Source organism: Canis lupus, chromosome 36 (genome assembly GCF_011100685.1).
Source record: "Canis lupus familiaris isolate Mischka breed German Shepherd chromosome 36, alternate assembly UU_Cfam_GSD_1.0, whole genome shotgun sequence".
Lineage (NCBI taxonomy): Eukaryota > Metazoa > Chordata > Mammalia > Carnivora > Canidae > Canis > Canis lupus.
Window position 1 is genome coordinate 15,379,358 of NC_049257.1, and position 20,107 is coordinate 15,399,464.

At 42.4% G+C, this 20,107-nt stretch overlaps 1 protein-coding gene across 15 annotated transcripts in view; it reads left to right on the forward strand.

Moving 5' to 3' along the window:
• Window positions 1–20,107, forward strand: part of MYO3B (myosin IIIB) — a 430,360-nt gene that overhangs the window by 269,333 nt on the left and 140,920 nt on the right. For 14 of the 15 annotated variants that reach the window (XR_005384676.1, XR_005384677.1, XR_005384679.1 and 11 more), the window contains 2 exons: window positions 7,251–7,340; window positions 12,137–12,221. Coding sequence is in view for 11 of the 15 variants with exons in the window: in XM_038584790.1 (XP_038440718.1) it covers window positions 7,251–7,340; window positions 12,137–12,221 (175 nt within the window). In the remaining 4 variants the exon portion in view is untranslated. Of the gene's footprint in view, window positions 1–7,250; window positions 7,341–12,125; window positions 12,222–20,107 lie in introns of those variants that run through there. The other variant, XM_038584801.1, reaches the window with a different exon arrangement.

Here is a 20,107-nt window from a genome sequence, read left to right on the forward strand (position 1 = left end):
AAAGATATATGAACCCCTATGTTTATGATAGCATTTTTTACAGTAGTCAAGATATGGAAGCAACCTAAATGTCCTTTGATAGATAATTGGATAAAAAAAGTGGTGGTATATATATACAATGGAATATTATATAACCATTAAAAGGATGAGATCTTGCCATTTACAACAATATAGATGAACCAAGAGAGTACTATTCTAAGTGAAACAAGTCAGACTGAGAAAGACAAATACCATATGATTTCACTTATATGTGGAACATAAAAAACAAAACAAATGATAAACAAAAAGTAGAATCAGACCTATAAATACAGAGAACAAACTGTTGGTTGCCAGAGGGAAGAGTAATAGGAAGATGGACAAAATGGGTGAACAGGAGTGGGAGATACAGGCTTCCAATTAAAACATGAATAAGTCTTGGAAATGAAAGGGAAAAGATACAGCACAGGGAATATAGTCAGTGGTATTGTAATAGTGTCATATGGTAACAGATGGTAGCTATACTTGTGAGCATACCATAATGTACAGAGATTTTAAATCACTGAAACTTATTATAATATTGTGTGTCAACTATACTCAAATTTTAAGAACAAGGAAAGAAAAACAAAAAATCAACTTTAAATCCCTGCCATGCCATAATTTGTCATATGGTTTGGAGGGAAGTTACTTAACTTTTGAGTCTCAGTTTCCTCACCTGTAAAATGGAACTCATTAAGGTCTAGTCCTCAGGATCATTGTGGAGTGATTACAGATAATACGTGCAAAGCATCCTGCATGGTTCCTGGCATGTGGTAGATATTCAGTAAAAGTTAGTTCCCTCTCTGTATCCCCTTCCTGAGTATTAACTCCACTGGGAAAGAAATCCACGTGTATAGTCCTTTTCAATGGTAAGCATAATAATAATATAACTTCAAAAGATGAAACCATTTCTCTCACTTTTGGAGAAAAAAAATAGTACCTGTCAAATCTTAAAGGCAGTTAAAGAAAATTTTTATAAAAAAGAATTTTCTAAATCTTATGTCTTGCTTATCTAACGGGAAAATTAAAATACAGTAATATCCTATGAAAGATTCTTTTTGTTTTTGCAAAGAACTGTGCTCCATCATGCCAACAGCTTGATTCATTTGTGTAGATAAATTTTTCACTGGCCTCAAAGTTGTTAAGATTAGGTGGTATGCTACTGACATCATTTTTCCCACTCACTGGCTTGAGCCCTTCTGCAACTTGTTCTGTAAAATAGTAAGTCCCCCGCCCCACCACCAAACCCCCTTCCATGAAGTTAGAAATTCTAAAATCCAGGAGTTAAATATCACCCAGATTTGCTGCCTGCTGGTGTGGAAAGCAAGTCGCCTTTCAGATGTCTAAGGAGTTGGAAGATCTCAGTGTGCATATCATGTTTAACCCACAGTGACGGGTGATTGGCAGCATAACAGCTGAGCGACAGCCATTTGGCTAGGAGTTCAAAACCCAACACGAAGAGCCATAGCAGGATCATGGCTTGATTTGCTGTGGCCATGAAGTCTAAATCACCAAGCACAGAGGTGGAGGCAGAGGTGACAGCTGGTAGCCATTCTCGTCAATAAAGTTGTGATGGTTGAGATGTACAAGCAACCAGAGCCTGCTAATTTCATAGCCTTTGAGCCAAGTACTTAGTGTCAAAACCAGCTATGGTCAATGATACAAATGGCTGTGAAGGGTCCCTTGTCAGCAGCAAGGCTCTCCCAACCAGACACTTTCCACCTAGTGGGTTAGAAATGGTTGGATCCTGCTTTCCAGGAATAGTCAGTTTGAGAAGACCTTATCTTTTCATTTTTTTAGGTTCTGGTAATTTTTTAAAGGCCTATTTATTGAGGTATAATTTATATACAGTAAAACTCAGTTTGATAAAATTGGATGAATACAGTCAGGTAACCCCCTTCACAATCAAAAGGAAAAAAAAAAGAAAATTTCCAAAAAACTGTCTCATACCCTCTCTGTTACCAGTCTTCCCCCACTCTTAGCTCCTGGTGACCACTAATAGATTTTCTGTCCCTATAATTATGCCCTTTCCCAAAATGTCATAGAAATGGAGTAATATAGTAAGTAGACTTTTGCATCTGGCTTCTTTCACTTATAATTTATCAGTGTTGGTATATTTAACAGTAATTTGCTCTTTTTCATTGCTGAACAGAATTCCAGAGTATGGATATACCACAGTTTTGCCAATTACTAGCTAAATGACATTTGTTTCCAGTTCTTGATGACTATGAATAAAGCTGCTATAAACATCTAGAATTTTATCTTTTTAGGCAAGATTTATAGAAAAGTAAATAACTTTGATTTACAGGAAACCAGAACTGTATAAGCTGGAATGATCATAGAGGTGGGAGTTATTCCCTTGTTGATTAACAGAAATATTTATCTTCTTAGCATGCTATTCTTTTGCATAGCAATTTCCAGTTGATACAAGGCAGTTTCACTCACCTTATTTTTGTAATTATCACAGTAACCCTGTGACGTAGGTTGGGGATCTTACCCCATTTTACAGATGATGGCTAAGAAACCTCCCTGCAATCCAGACTGCCTACCTTCTGATCTGGTATCCTTCCTCCAAACATTTTCTGAATGTCCTCTCTATGCAGAACACTCACTAAATGCTTTTGCAGTAGCCACACAAGCAACATAAAAATGTTTTTTCCCATCAAGAGGGGACAGTCTGTTACTCTCTATCATATATCAGTAGGTAAATGTAAATTAAAACAACAGTATACTGTTACACAACTATTAGAATATCCAGTGACAACAAATGCTGATGAGGATGTAAAACAACAGGAACCTCATCCATCGCTGATGGGAATACAGAATGGTACAGCTACTTTGAAAGACAGTGTGGCAGTTTCTTACAAAAGTAAACATACTTTTACCATATGATCCAGTCATCACAATCTGTTATTTACCCAAAGGAGCTGAAAACTTATGTCCACACAAGAACCTGCACACAGATGTTTGAGGCAGCTTTATTCATAATTGCTAAAACTTGGAAGTGACCAGGATGTCCTTCAATGGATAAATAAATAAACTGTAGTATATACAGCAATGGAATATTATTTAGTGCTAAAAAGAATTGAGCTGTCAAACCATGAAAAGGCATGCAGGAAACATAAATGCCTATTACAAGGTGAAAACCAGTCTGAAAAAACCATGGACTGTATGATTCCAATTATATGACATTCTGTGGAGACAGTACAAAGATCAGTGGTTGCCACAGGTGTGGAAGGGGTTAACAGGCAGAGCAGAGGATTTTTACGGTAGCGAAATTATTATATGATATCATAATGATAGATACATGTCATTATAACTTGTCCAAACCCATGTAATGTACAACATCGAGAATGACCCGTAATGTAAACTATGGGTTTGGGGTAATTGAGAAGTGTCATTGTAGGTTCATCAATTGTAGCAAATGTACTGCTCTTGTGGGAGGTGTTGATAGGTATACATATGTGGGAGCAGAGAATATATGGGAAATCTCTACCTTCCCCTCTGTTTTGCTGAGAATCTAAAACTGCTCTGAAAAATAAAATCTTTTAGAAAGGAGATGGGAGCAATAGTTCCTCAAATGGAACCAGGATGGACACATCTGCCTCAGGTTTTTTTTTTGTTTTGTTTTGTTTTTTAAGATTTTATTTATCTACTCATGAGAGACACAGAGAAAGGCAGAGACACAGGCAAGGGAGAAGCAGGCTCCATGCAGGGAGCCCAATGGAGGGCGCTAAACCACTGAACCACCAGGGCTGCCCCTGTTTAAGAGGAGTGCTAAGCTAGATCCAACTAACACAACCACAAGAAGCAAACAATCTATGAAGCTTCCTACAGTCCTTTTTGGAAACAGGCAGGGCATAAATTTTAAGAAGTAAATGCCATCCAAGAAGAGAACAGAGTGGCAGTTCCTGGCTGCTTGAAGGCAGAGGGGAATTCCCCAAATGGTGATATTCCACGGCAAATAATAAACGGATCTCTAGGATAAGGGAAAACCTTCCTCCTTAGTCTCCAAGTTAGAGAAAGCAATTACCAGACAATGCTTTCTTTGAACTCAAAGTTTGACCGAGATAATGACTGGAATTAAGTACTGGAGAATCAAAGTAGAAAGTGTTCTTGTAGGCCTGAAATTACCAGAATTGTTTCATGTGGAGACCAGAATATCTGATGTGGCTGTTGAAAAAAACAAAAAATCTGTCCATGAGATTCTATTCTTTAAAAAAAAAAAAAAAGAATTTTACTTTCTCAGTGCTGCTTTTGGCGGCATTTGCCTGTCAGACCTCCCACAAGTTGGCCTCTTTATATTCTGATAAGATGGCTGCTGACCAGCTGTCACTCCAGCCAGAAATGACACAGGCTCCTTGTGCAATTGGCCAGCAGAGGTTAGGAGGAGAAGGTTGGGCTTTTGCGCCTCATCTGTATGCGCCTTCCCTGCCAGATACAGTAGGCACCATTTGCCAGGTCCATTATGAGGGCAGGAAAGCCCAGATCCCCAACCAAGAAATCTACCTAGACAGTGCTTCTGCTGGAAACCAGGCTTCTGGGTCTATCCTCTGGGTGGGTCATCAAATGCCACGCCAGGCTGGGGCCTCCTCCTATAGCAGCTGATCTGTGGGAACTTAAAGACCCAGACATGTGAAAGAAATAAAATCTGAATTTTTTTTTTAAGATTTTATTTATTTACTCATGAGACACAGAGAGAGATAGAGACACAGGCAGAGGGAGAAGCAAGCTCCATGTAGAGAGCCCAATGGGGACTCAATCCCAGGACTCCAGGATCACACCCTGGGCCGAAGGGAGGTGCTCAACCACAGAGCCACCAGGCATCCCTAAAGTCTGAATTTTTATTTCCACTTATAAAGGAAAGAGTAGAGGTCAATGGTTTTTAAATGTTTACATAAATGGGGCTGCATTGTGTAATATTTAGGAATTCAGACTTTAGGGCAAAGCTGCTTGGGTTTGAACCCTGGCTCTAGGGAATCCCTGGGTGGTGCAGCGGTTTGGCGCCTGCCTTTGGCCCAGGGTGCGATTCTGGAGACCCAGGATCGAATCCCACATCGGGCTCCCGGTGCATGGAGCCTGCTTCTCCCTCTGCCTATGTCTCTGCCTCTCTCTCTCTCTCTGTGACTATCATAAATAAATAAAAATTAAAAAAAAATTTATGAACCCTGGCTCTGCCACTCTTCAGCTGTGTGTGATTCATGGGCAAGTCATTTAAGCTCCTTGGGCCTCAGTTTCCTTAACTGTAAAATGGGAATAATAGTGGCCTCAATCTTTTAGAATTACTGTGCAGATTAATGAGTTAATTTTTGTAAAGGGCTTAGAACACTGCATGGAACATAATAATTCATACATTTGTGTTTTTAAATGATAATAATGGATATTTCTCTAACTCTTGTTCTTAACACCACCACCAATGCTCCAGCCAAATCAAGCTGAATACTACATGTACCTAATCTTTTCCTTCTATTTCTGTTTTAACATCTGTCAGCTTTACTTCTTCATATAGTTCCCTAGGGCTACTACAACAAATTACCCCAAACTTCATAGCGTAAAACAACAGAAACCTTTTCTCTCATAGTTCAGGAGGCTGGAAGTCCAAAATCGAGAAGGTTGGTTTCTACTGGAGGCTCTGAGGGAGAATTCTTCCCATACTTCTGGTAGTTCCTGACAATTCTTGGCATCTCTTGGATTATAGACCCATCTCCACTCTTAGCTTTCATTATTACATGCATTCTCCCTGTGTCCATGTCTTCACATGCCCTTCTTATAAGGATCATTGGACTTAAGACCCACCTTAAGCTAGTATGACCTCATCTTAAACTAATTACATCGATTTCCAAGTAAGGTCACATTCTGAGGTTCTCTATAGACAGGAATATTGAGGGGACCCTCATCTATCCAGCTCACTCCCTTAAAACTGTTAGGGTATTTTTACATCTGTTATCTCTTTTTATTCTTACTCTCTCTGTATTAGAATGTAAGCTGCATGGGAGTAGGGACTGTACCTCTTTAAGTATAGTCTGAGACAGCTTGGCACTGCTTAATGTGGGTTTGCTGGGCCACCGCAAGGGAATGGAGAGATGTGATGCCACCAGGCTGGGTGTGGGAAGGTGGTGTTTGAGGTAGTAGAGTCACTCAGAAGGAGAGAGAGGGATAGGATGGGAAAAAAAAAATCTCATCCAAGAAAATAAAAAAAGAGAAAGGTCAGAGATCCCAAATATTCTAATATAGTATGTCTGGAAGTACTGCCAGCAAATTAGAAATAGCCAGAGTCAGAAGGAAGGTGCAGGATGAGAGAGAACAAGGTTTATATCACAGGTCAGAAGAAAAGGAGCTAGGACAGTTAGTTGACTGCCTCAGGGCAAAGCCTACAGCATATCTCCTCTGTGAGGGAGGAGGGGCCCTGCTGCCAGTGTGGTTTCTTCTAGAGCCAAGGGATCCAACTGGAAAGAACCAGCCCTTAGATACCTGAGGTAGTCTGAGATGGTGGAACATCTTCAACCCATCATGCCCTCGAGGGTCATGGAGAATGGAAGAAGAGATGTGACAGCCAGGATAGACCCTTCAGTATTTTTCTACTCAGGTCTTGCTTGATCTGTTTTGGTAGAGAAGTATTTAGATATGGATCAACATGAGTTAAGCTGACTGGACAATGAAAAACTGCAATTGTGATAATTGTCAACCCAGCGGAATGTGTAGTCTCTCTTTTCCATGATAGCTTTATTGGTTGTTAATGACCCACAACAGTCAGTGAGCAGGGCTATAAGCTGAAAGGAAAGGACAGATGTGCCTGAGGGGTAGAGATGCGGAGGAAAGGAGGAGACCTTGTCCACCCCCTGGTGGTACAACTGAAAAGGAAACAGGAAAACCAACCAGTTGTCAAAGCAGAAGCCCTGGTCTGGTACACTTAAGACCTCTGTTTGTCACCCAGCTCCGTATTTGACTAATACAGTCATTGAGACAGAGGTCCAAATAACCAAGTCACCAAGTTAGTAGTGAGTCCAATCAGGACAGTTACCAATTCCCTGGTTTTCTGCAGGTACACCCTTTCCAGCCACATTATTAAATCTTAAAAATAAGCACCAAATCTGTTGGAAAGATTTATCACATTGGAACCTCAAACCATAAGACAGGTATGGGTTTCCCTAGCCACATTGTGTCACCCACGTGGGTAATTCATCCAGGTGTGGGAGCATGAACTTGGTAAGTTTCTCCTGTGTTTCATTCCACAGGGTACCCTTCAAACCAAAGCAGTGATCTGCAGCCTACTGTTGCAGGAGATACTAAGGGAAGTGCCCAGGATCAAGACTGCAGCGAGCCCGGTAACCACACAGATGAAATTGTTAGAGGTTTGGGTTAGGTGTCCTATATTCAGGGATGTTCCAGAGAAGGTTCCAGAGATGGAAATGACAGCTTGATATGGGCCCTCTATTTTTCAATAGGAGATAGCTGCTTAAATTCAGGGGCAGCCTTACAGAGGATCCTCTTAGGTGATTTCACAGAAAAGACAGAGATAAGCTCAGCTTCTCTGCAGCTGCCCCCTCTGCCCACTGACCTGTTTACAGGGGAAACTGGTCTAGTTGTGTCTCTCCTTACCAATTGTCTCTCCTCAACTCTTCCTCTTGGAGTAGACGCTAACACATTTCTGTCTGATTTACCTGGGAACATATCAAAGTGCAGCTTCTCAAGAAGGTTGTCTCTCTGTGATCCTGGTACATTGACCTCAAACTGATGGAGAACATTTATGGTAGGGAGGCGCACCAGAGATGAGGAATTAAAACTTGATTATCTGTTCCAAGCCACCCTCCATTAGTTAACATCATTGCAAAATGAGAGCATTAGGCAGACTATATCAGTGGTTTTTAAACATTTTAAAAATATTAGAATCTTCCCTTTTGGTAGTTTGAAGTTTCTAGACTTCTGCTGGAAAAAGAATGTTTTTCAAAAATATGGCCTTTAATGCTAATGCCAGCATTTTCTGAAAAGTTAAGATGGGTTGCCCTGGATTTACAGGAGAGTTACAGTTACAGAATATCTGCCAGGCCCAGCAAAGAGTTTCTGGGCATTTCCCCCTCCTTTGGAATCTGCAGCCCAGCTTCTGTTTCAAGGAAATGCAGAACTGGGACTTTGCCTTGGAGCAGGGAAGTTAGGGAGTGGAAGAGACGGAAAAGAGAGGGGAGCCCAGGGAGCAGCAGCGTTTCTGGAATTTGGGAGTGGAGACAACTACACACTTTACATCTTCAAAAACAGGATGCCTAGCTGTTAACTGACCCATGGTCTAGACCCTTTCTCCCTAGCAGAAGTCACAAATAGGCGGTCTTCCAGGTGTAATCAGCGTGTGGATATGTTTTGTTTGGCCAGATGGAGTTTTAAAAAAAACTTTGCACCCAAATGTCTTTAGGTGGGGCATACATTCTCTGGTTCATCACAAACCCCAGCTCTTTCCACCCACTTTGCCTGACAGTGCACACTTTTTTGTTACCTGGGTGACCCAAAGGCATTTGAGTTTGCACTGCCTGCTCCAGTGTCTTCAGCCAAATGCCTTCCTGTCTGATTCCAAAATGGTCCAGTGGAAGATTAGTTGGACTTTCCTGGGAAATATGAATGGCCCATTGAGCTCAATCTGACTTTGGAAGGATTTTTTTTAAATTTATTTTTTATTGGTGTTCAATTTACTAACATAAAGAATAACCCCCAGTGCCCGTCACCCATTCACTCCCACCCCCCGCCCTTCTCCCCTTCCACCACCCCTAGTTCGTTTCCCAGAGTTAGCAGTCTTTACGTTCTGTCTCCCTTTCTGATATTTCCCACACATTTCTTCTCCCTTCCCTTATATTCCCTTTCACTATTATTTATATTCCCCAAATGAATGAGAACATATAATGTTTGTCCTTCACCGACTGACTTACTTCACTCAGCATAATACCCTCCAGTTCCATCCACGTTGAAGCAAATGGTGGGTATTTGTCTCCTTCAGAATAGTCCCTCCCAGCATTGCTTTATTTCATTGAACCAGAACACTTAAGGATACTTCTCTGAGGAAAGGAGACACCTGTCTGGAGAGGCCTCTATTGCCCTACCTACATGAACCTCAAGTCTGCTATTCAAGCTCATCATTTAATTTTTTCAGCCATGTCACTGGTCTTACTCCTTTTAATTTGATCTATTCACTTAGAATGGACTACCATATTTTACCTTTCTGTCCACATCTTTGTTTCTTCAATCTCCTTGTTCAATTAATTTGCCAAAGAGATGCCAAATGATTCCAGCTGTCACCAGGACATACTTAAAAATATTTGACAATACTGAGTTTTGCCTTGAACTCAGTAGTTTGATGGCCTCTTTCCTGTTTGTGTTTTTACTGACTCAAATCCTTCTCCCTGCTCTTCAGGCAAAGCTGGGGGATAGAGCAAAAGACTCCATCTAAGCTTTATTAAGAATATTCTGTAAGTTTTCTGTTTGATTTTTATACTTCAAATAACTCTTAAAAATCAATATTTTGATGACTGAAGTGTAAATGAATAAGAAACATGGAATAGGTTTTCCCTTCAGTTACATGAACAGAAATTCTGTGGGTTTTTTTTTTATTGGAAACCCAGGCAAAGGAACTGGGGGCATTTGCTAAGTTCCAAGATGTTGAAGCTTCCTCTCTGGTGTTGGACATGGCACCTTTCTCCTGAGAGTCCCAAACCAGAAGAGGCTTGGTGATCTTTTCTTGCTTTACCTTTTCCTCCCTGAATTACTGTTAAATTGCTCCATTTTATTCTGAAGACCTCAGATAGGTGGAGAGGACAGCAATCTCAGCTTTCCACGTGGGTGATACCATTTGGGCTTTGATCAGTGCATGGTAGCTCTTAGCTCTTGCTTCTGCCAAATTGGGCCAGATCACAAGGTTAAAGATTATTCCTGTCAGTGTTCCTTCTTAATAAGAAAACAGAATTATTTGTGCCACTGAAGTAGGCTTCTCTTTCTCCTTTTTAAAGTCAGTTCTTGCTTTTATGTTGCTTATCACAGTATTACAAGGGAGCTTAGGCCAAACAGTGTTTTAGAATCTCCAGGAGGGAGAAACCTGTCTGAGCCTTTTGCTGGAGGAGTTGGTCAAACAGGAGATAGTGGGGAATGGGTTAAATGAAATTCTGGAAGGCTGCAGCTATTTTTCTTGATTTCTTTTTTTTTCTTCTTTCAACATTGTTGTCTCACTGTTTGGTCTTAATGTTTTTGTGTGCAATAATAAAAATGTAATAATGTTCCACTTAAAATTTTATCTTTATTCTTTTGGTGTTTATAGCAATAATAATAACAGCAACAACAGATGGTCTTATTTACCACTGATAGCTCAAAGAATTACATTTCTTTTATACAAGAAATATTTATGTCTAAGGAACCAAACTAATAGAGAATCAGAGCTTACTTTTTCCAGGATAGACAACGTGAAACTATTGATTTCTGTATTTCTTTTTCTTCACTCTATCTTTGTCATGCTGTATGTTCAATCATTATAACTTCAATATTATACATTTTTTTAAAGATTTATTTATTTATTAGAGAGCACCTGGGAGGAATGGAGGGGAGGGGCAGAGGGGAAAGTAGACAGAGTCTTAAGCAGACTCCCCACTGAGTACAGAGCTCCATTCAGGGCTCTGTCTCATGACCCTTGAGATCATGACTTGAGCCAAAACCAAGAGTTGGGTGCTGAACCAACTGCACCACCCAGGTGACCCTAACCTTATATATTTTAATGCATCTTCTGCAGTATGTCACAATTGCTAAGTTTACAGATTATCTTCACTGTTCATATTTTGGTTTGGACCTGAAATAAGGATAGCAAATAGGTGCAGTCTCTCCTCTGTCCCACTTGATCAGTAGTGACTGTGTGAAACTGTAATTCTCAGCCCTGACCACATGTTAAAATAATCTGGAAAGCTTCTTAAAATTGACACCAATCCCACCCCAGGGCAGTTTCAGAATCTCTAGGAGCTGGACTTACATATATTTAAAATCTTCCCCGGTGATTGGAATATATAGCTAGGATTAAAAATCTCTGATGTAGATCAGTGTCTGCCAAACTTCAGCATGGATCCAGGTCACCTTGAGGGCCTGTTAAAAACACAAATTGCCAGCTCACACTACTGGACATTCTGATTCACTAGGTCTTGGGTGGAGTCCAAGAATTTGCATTAATAACAAGTTTCAAAATGATGTTGATGCTTCATGTGTTGTCCTCATGAAGTCATGATCACATGGCATCTGCACCATGGGAACCAGTGATGTAAAGTGTGTTGAGAAGGAACTTGAAGCTGGAGCACATGGGTGGCTCAGTTGGTTGAACATCCAGCTCCCAATTTTGGCTCAGGTCATAATCTCAGGGGTTGTGAGATCAAGCTTGAGTCGAGCCCACACCCCTCCTCCATGGGCTCTGCACTCAGTGGGAATCTGCTTACGATTTTCTCTCTGTCAAATAAATAAATAAATCTTTTAAAAAATAGGAAATTAAAAATAGGAAATTGAAGCTGAATTAAGATTTAGTGGGAAAGAGGGGCATGATTGGTTAGTTATGGCTGGGCAGACATAGTCACAGAAAGGAGGAATCATATTTGTTACTCCTTAAGAAACTGATCAGTAAACTGCCCTCATTCACAGTGTAGAAATGAGTTACTCCAGGAATGATTTCCTATGTATAGTTTGTCCTACCCACATTGTGACAGTCCATTCCCTGATGTACATTCTGCACCAGGCAGCCCCACCCTGCCCAGCTGAGATTGGAAGTTGGTCTGCTGTCTAGCCCAGTGCCATTCCAGCTCCTGCATGCCACCATTGCAGTTGACCTTACTTAGGGGCCTCTAATCTCTGTCTACTATCTCAATCTATTGCCAGAGAAAGGTAGCTTGTTTTCACATAACTATGAATTATTTTACCCACTTGCTGGCTGGGATCACAGAACAGGTCAGTCTTGATGACATGTGGTAGACAAAGGCTGCAGAACAGCATGAGGGCAGGAGAGAGCTGCTGCGGAGTATGGTTGGGTGCTAAAACCTAACCCTGCCTCCGAAGCTCTCCATGGATCCCTAAGTTTTTTGTTTGTTTTCTTGTTTCCTCTCCATTCTGAGGGCCTCTATAGATCATAAAAGCAGTCTGCAAACAGAATTCAGCAGTGGCCATGGACAGACTTCAAGCAACTCTCTTGCTGTCACTGAGAAAAATCGGTGAGTCTTATCCATAGTGTTCCCAGTCTTAAACTGAGTTGTTCTAGTGGACAATGGACAATGAAACAAGTATTTCTAACAGTGTGTTATTTTGGTGAGTTGGAGAGAGTAGAGCCAAAAAAAATTTTTTTAATCAGATTCTCCCAGGTCAGAGGTCATTACTCTGTGGGTAGAAGTCTTTATTCTATAGGGCAACCTGAACAGAGTCCTGCTTTTTGGGTTCTCCTCGTGGTAAAACAGGTATGTGGCCTCATTAGGTTAAAGCAGTTTTTCTCAATTGGGGACAGTTTTAACCATCTGCCCCCTGGGACATTTGGCAGTATTGGGAGATAGTTGTGGTTGTCACAACTTTAGAGGGAGGAGTTGTGCTAATTAATGTCTAGTAGGTAGAGACCAGGGATACTGGTAAACATCCTACCACACAGCACAGCTCCCTCACAACAAAGAATTGTCCAGCTCCAAATGACAGTAGTTCCAAGGTTGAAAAACCTTAGGTTTAAGCTAAAGAAAAAAGGGAATACCATTTCCTATTTACCTGCAGTTTCTAGTTAAGTATAATTCAAAATAAGTAGAGTATTATAGCTCTAGGCCATCGTGCACCATCTTCAGTGTAGATTTCACTGCTCAGGTCTAAAGAAAAGAATGCTCCTGGCTAAATGTAGGCTTGGGTCGCTTTAAGTCAGGCCAGGCCTTGATATCAAGCACTGGAGACTCAAGGAACTCCTAGGCTTCCAGTTCTCTAGGGATACCTCCATAACCTACATTCTCCCAGAAAAGGTATTTAGGGCTTGTCATACATGTCACCAGGAAGAGGACAGAACTACAGGAAGGAGTAGATCATATCAAAAGTCCCTCATTGAGAATGGAATGAAGCTTGCCTTTCTTATTTTCCTCTAAATCATTTGTAAGAACTTTTTCCTTAAAAGGACGTGGAGAAAGAAGCAGATCATTAGAAAGTTCTGTGTATCTTTACTTGGAAAAAGAAATGGTTTTGATTTATAATTTTTAAGAATATTTCTTAATTTTTAAAAATTTCTTATGAATATTTTTGAGACCTGACAAATTACATTATCAGTACTTTTCTAATGGTATCAAAGTGTTGTTGGACTGCTTATAAAGGAGACTGCTTTCCCAATAGAATAGCTCGTTCAAGGGTACTGGAGGAAATATTATGGGCCTGTCACCTCAAACTAGAATAATAAAGTGTAGAATTTCTGATGCAGCAGAAAGACCACTGAACTTGGCAGGTGGAAGACTTGGGTTCTGGTCCTAGAGCTGACATTTTCCAGCCGTTTGACCTTGGACAAGTCAGTGAACCAGTCTGGTGCATGGCTCTGGCTCCAGCCCAAGCCTGACCCCCCCCCCAGCCTCAGCTGGTGGCTGACTTTACGCAGTATCAGGACAGTGCTGCGAGCAACTGCAGCTTCACTTCCCTGCATTTCAGACTTGCTCTTTCTCTTCAGCTGTTCTTTCTTCCTTTGCTCTCATCTCAAAAGATTACAGGTCCTTTCCTGGCACAGGCTAATGCCTTCCTTCATGGTCCTTTCCTCCAGCTGCCTCCTTCCCTCACCTGCCCCTCCCTCCTCAATGCTGAAATCTGATCTGGGCCCTCCCTGTGTCTCTACAACTGCTCTCCCAGGTGTTAGAGCCTCGTCTTCTACATACTTTGTGGCATCAGCTCCGAGGGCTATGCTGGCGTCAGATTGCCCTTTTCCTTGGGTGTCTGTGGACCTGCAGGCTTCAGGCTCTTCCTCTAAGACATTCTTGGTCTCTGTCTTCTCTGGCCCCGTCCTCCTCAGCTGCCCACCATTGAAATGAGGCAGTTCTCCAAGTCCTTGACTTTCTTCTTTACTTACTCCTTACCTGGATGATATCCTCTCACTGGTGTGTTCTGGTACCAACTCCCAACTCACTGAGCACAGTTCTCAGGTCTTTTCTGAAGCCCTCACTTCCACTTCCAACCCTCTTGGCCCTGTTTGTTTGTTTGTTTCTTTCTTTCTTTCTTTCTTTCTTTTTTAAGATTTTCTTTATTTACTCATAAGAGACACAGAGACAGAGACATAGGCCGAGGGAGAAGCAGGCTCCATGCAGGGAGCCTGACGTGGGACTTGATCCTGGGTCTCCAGGATCAGGGCCTGGGCCAAAGGTGGCACTAAACCGCTGAGCTACCTGGGCTGCCCTGGCCCTGTGTTTCTGATTGATGCACCAGGCCCTCAGCAGGAAAGTCCCCAGCAAACCACCTTCTGTGCCTGACCCTCTCACTGTTGTGGGTTGTGTCAACACTCTAGTGACCTAGCCTTGAAACCTGGCAGTCATTTTTTTTCTTTCTGGCAGTCATTTTTGATCCCTGCTTCTCATTTAACCTCACCTTCAGTCATTTTCTTAGCCTCCTTCCAAGTCCAGGCCTGCCATTATCTTGTTTTTTCTCTCTTGTGATTTTCTTCTTTATAGACCAGCTTTTATTTCTGACATCTGATCAATGGTCCTAAAGCATATTCTGACTTTTCAAAGAACTTTAATGGCTTCCCATTTTAGACCAAAAGAAGTTCAGACTTCTCAGCGTACCATATCAAGCCTCTTTCTCCAACCTTGCTGTACTCTGTCTTCCAGACTCACCTCCAATTATGCCCTGATATGCCCCCTGTGTGATCGACTTTTTTTTTTTACTAGAGCACCTACCTCTGCCTTTGCTCCTGCCTTTCTGTTCAGTTCTTAGCTATCTCATCAAGATATGTTGTCATATCCCTTTCCTCCATGAAGACCTATTCTCTTCAATGCTCCTTGAACCTTTTTATTTCATTTTAACATAACTACTCGAAATGCTGGTTCACGACCAGATAATGAACTTATATCAGAATGTAAATCAACCCACTGCTTTCTTCATCAAGAAAGTCTTGCTATGAAAAATATATCAGCTCAGCTAAACAATGTCCTTGGTGATAAGTTGATTTACATTCTGACACAAGCTCCTTACGACATTGTGAGCAGTAATGGCTCATAGACAGGGTCCTCGGACCACACTTCGGTTTATCACTCTCTGTAGCTCTTCATGTATTGCCCAGTGTTGTGGTTGACTATATGCTAGCAGGTCAGCTTCTCAAAGGTGAAGGCTGAATCTTCTTCCTGTGTCCATTACATGCAGTGGGTACTTGATAAGTTTATTGAGATAACTTCCAACACCACTCTAAAGGCTTAGATTTTTATGAAAGAAATATTCTCCTTGTTCAATCTTTGGGTGATGGCAGTAACGATAGGATCTGGATTGATTCATCAGATAGTCCATCAGGACATGCCTATTCTGGGGAGCTAGGGGACTCATTTATTTGTGCCCTCTGTGTTTGATGGATCAACTCAGGGGTTGAGAGGAAAGAAACTGGGGGGAGGAGGAGTGACAGGGAAAGAGATGAGCAGACCAAGAAAAAAGCTAAGTCATGCCAATGATGATGCTCTTAGCAATTAATATACCGTCCAACTAATATGTTTAAGAATCCCTCAGGATAGAAGTCTAAACACAAAAGTTCCAGCACTGGCTCAGTTGCTCAGGGATTCATTAGGGATATGGGCTCTCGTCATCTCTTTGCTACTTTCAGTGCATCAGCAATGCCCCCACTTACGGTCACAAGGTGGCTGAAGCAGCACTGAACCTTACTTCATGTGGAAATGTCAAAAGCAGGAAGGAAGAGGTGGATGGCCAAGGTGCCGTCCTCAGGAGTCTGTCTCTGTTTCCCTAAAGTCTCTAGGACACTGTCCTCACATCTCACTGGCCAGTGATTACCAATTTGCCCAGGTGGCTCTGCCAAGGAGCTGCAAGGAAAGCTGGGAATGTGAGCATGGGCATTTGCAGCTTTGCGGGAGAGAGTAGGCAAAGAAGAAAGGGGTTGCAGAACCAACCAACACCGTGTGCCAGAAGAGTCCTGAAGGGGTAGTGATGGGAGTAGATAGGTACCAGGGAAAGATAAAGGGAAGGCAAAATCAAGAAGAGGTCTTAACGAAGACCCAAACATGACAAGAAATATTGCTGAGAACAGAACAATATAATCATTCAGACTTACTCAACATTTGGGGGGAGGAGCAAGATGGCGGAAGAGTAGGGTCTCCAAATCACCTGTCTCCACCAAATTACCTAGAAAACCTTCAAATTATCCTAAAAATCTATCAATTCGGCCTGAGAATTAAAGAGAGACCAGCTGGAATGCTACAGTGAGAAGAGTTCGCGCATCTATCAAGGTAGGAAGACGGGAAAAAGAAATAAAGAAACAAAGGCCTCCAAGGGGGAGGGGCCCCGCGAGGAGCCGGGCTGAGGCCGGGGCGAGAGCCCCGTCCCGGAGAGCAGGAGCTGCACCGACCTTCCCGGGGGAAAGGGGCTCGCGGGGAGTTGGAGCAGGACCCAGGAGGGCGAGGATGCCCTCGGGTTCCCTGGGACAGTAACAGAGCAACTGCGCGCCCAGGAGAGTGCCCCGAGCTCCCTAAGCGCTGCAGCGTGCACGGCGGGACCTGGCGGGACCCGAAGCAGCCAGGAGGGGCTCGGGCGGCGGCTCCGCGGAGAGGGCTGCGCGGCCCCGGGAGCAGCTCGGAGGGGCTCGGGCAGAGGAAGAGGCTCCGTGCAGAGGGGCCTGCGCGGTTCCAGGAGCAGCTCGGAGGGGCTTGGGCGGCAGCTCCGCGGAGGGGGCTGCGGGGCGGGAGCGCGAATCCAACAGCGCAGGCTCCGGAGCACAGAGCGCCGGGACACAGCCCAGGATCCGGCCTCCCCCGGGACAGGCAGAGGCCGGGAGGGCCCAGGACAGCAAGGAAGCACCTGTCCCGAGCTGAGCAGATCAGCGGCCCCGCCCCGGAGCCTCCAGGCCCTGCAGACCGAGAGCTCCGGAGTTCCTGCGGGGGCTGAATCCAGGTTTCCAGAGCTGGCCCCGCCACTGGGGCTGTACCTCCTGCGGCCTCACGGGGTAAAACAACCCCCACTGAGCCCTGCACCAGGCAGGGGCACAGCAGCTCCCCCAACTGCTAACACCTGAAAATCAGCACAACAGGCCCCTCCCCCAGAACACCAGCTAGACTGACAACTTCCAGAAGAAGCCAAGGGACTTAAAGTACACAGAATCAGAAGATACTCCCCCGTGGTTCTTTTTTTGTTTTGTTTTGTTTTGTTTTGCTTTTTGATTTGTTTCCTTCCCCCACCCCCTTTTTTTCTCATTTCTTTTTCTTTCTCTTTTTCATCTTTTTTTTTTTCGTTTTTTTTCTTCCTTTTTTTTTCTCTTTCTCTTTTCTTTCCTTCTTTCTCTCCTCTCTTTTTCTCTTTTTCCCAATACAACTTGCTTTTGGCCACTCTGCACTGAGCAAAATGACTAGAAGGAAAACCTCACCTCAAAAGAAAGAATCAGAAACAGTCCTCTCTCCCACAGAGTTACAAAATCTGGATTACAATTCAATGTCAGAAAGCCAATTCAGAAGCACTATTATACAGCTACTGGTGGCTCTAGAAAAAAGTATAAAGGACTCAAGAGACTTCATGACTGCAGAATTTAGAGCTAATCAGGCAGAAATTAAAAATCAATTGAATGAGATGCAATCCAAACTAGAAGTCCTAACGACGAGGGTTAACGAGATGGAAGAACGGGTGAGTGACATAGAAGACAAGTTGATAGCAAAGAGGGAAACTGAGGAAAAAAGAGACAAACAATTAAAAGACCATGAAGATAGATTAAGGGAAATAAACGACAGCCTGAGAAAGAAAAACCTACGTTTAATTGGGGTTCCCGAGGGCGCCGAAAGGGCCAGAGGGCCAGAATATGTATTTGAACAAATTCTAGCTGAAAACTTTCCTAATCTGGGAAGGGAAACAGGCATTCAGATCCAGGAAATAGAGAGATCCCCCCCTAAAATCAATAAAAACCGTTCAACACCTCGACATTTAATAGTGAAGCTTGCAAATTCCAAAGATAAAGAGAAGATCCTTAAAGCAGCAAGAGACAAGAAATCCCTGACTTTTATGGGGAGGAGTATTAGGGTAACAGCAGACCTCTCCACAGAGACCTGGCAGGCCAGAAAGGGCTGGCAGTATATATTCAGGGTCCTAAATGAGAAGAACATGCAACCAAGAATCCTTTATCCAGCAAGGCTCTCATTCAAAATGGAAGGAGAGATAAAGAGCTTCCAAGACAGGCAGCAACTAAAAGAATATGTGACCTCCAAACCAGCTCTGCAAGAAATTTTAAGGGGGACTCTTAAAATTCCCCTTTAAGAAGAAGTCCAGTGGAACAGTCCACAAAAACAAGGACTGAATAGATATCATGATGACACTAAACTCATATCTCTCAATAGTAACTCTGAATGTGAACGGGCTTAATGACCCCATCAAAAGGCGCAGGGTTTCAGACTGGATAAAAAAGCAGGACCCATCTATTTGCTGTCTACAAGAGACTCATTTTAGACAGAAGGACACCTACAGCCTGAAAATAAAAGGTTGGAGAACCATTTACCATTCGAATGGTCCTCAAAAGAAAGCAGGGGTAGCCATCCTTATATCAGATAAACTAAAATTTACCCCAAAGACTGTAGTGAGAGATGAAGAGGGACACTATATCATACTTAAAGGATCTATTCAACAAGAGGACTTAACAATCCTCAATATATATGCCCCGAATGTGGGAGCTGCCAAATATATCAATCAATTATTAACCAAAGTGAAGAAATACTTAGATAATAATACACTTATACTTGGTGACTTCAATCTAGCTCTTTCTATACTCGATAGGTCTTCTAAGCACAACATCTCCAAAGAAACGAGAGCTTTAAATGATACACTGGACCAGATGGATTTCACAGATATCTACAGAACTTTACATCCAAACTCAACTGAATACACATTCTTCTCAAGCGCACATGGAACTTTCTCCAGAATAGACCACATATTGGGTCACAAATTGGGTCTGAACCGATACCAAAAGATTGGGATTGTCCCCTGCATATTCTCAGACCATAATGCCTTGAAATTAGAACTAAATCACAACAAGAAGTTTGGAAGGACCTCAAACACGTGGAGGTTAAGGACCATCCTGCTAAAAGATAAAAGGGTCAACCAGGAAATTAAGGAAGAATTAAAAAGATTCATGGAAACTAATGAGAATGAAGATACAACCGTTCAAAATCTTTGGGATGCAGCAAAAGCAGTCCTAAGGGGGAAATACATGGCAATACAAGCATCCATTCAAAAACAGGAAAGAACTCAAATACAAAAGCTAACCTTACACATAAAGGAGCTAGAGAAAAAACAGCAAATAGATCCTACACCCAAGAGAAGAAGGGAGTTAATAAAGATTCGAGCAGAACTCAACGAAATTGAGACCAGAAGAACTGTGGAACAGATCAACAGAACCAGGAGTTGGTTCTTTGAAAGAATTAATAAGATAGATAAACCATTAGCCAGCCTTATTAAAAAGAAGAGAGAGAAGACTCAAATTAATAAAATCATGAATGAGAAAGGAGAGGTCACTACCAACACCAAGGAAATACAAACGATTTTAAAAACATATTATGAACAGCTATATGCCAATAAATTAGGCAATCTAGAAGAAATGGACGCATTCCTGGAAAGCCACAAACTACCAAAACTGGAACAGGAAGAAATAGAAAACCTGAACAGGCCAATAACCAGGGAGGAGATTGAAGCAGTCATCAAAAACCTCCCAAGACACAAGAGTCCAGGGCCAGATGGCTTCCCAGGGGAATTTTATCAAACGTTTAAAGAAGAAACCATACCTATTCTCCTAAAGCTGTTTGGAAAGATAGAAAGAGATGGAGTACTTCCAAATTCGTTCTATGAAGCCAGCATCACCTTAATTCCAAAACCAGACAAAGACCCCACCAAAAAGGAGAATTACAGACCAATATCC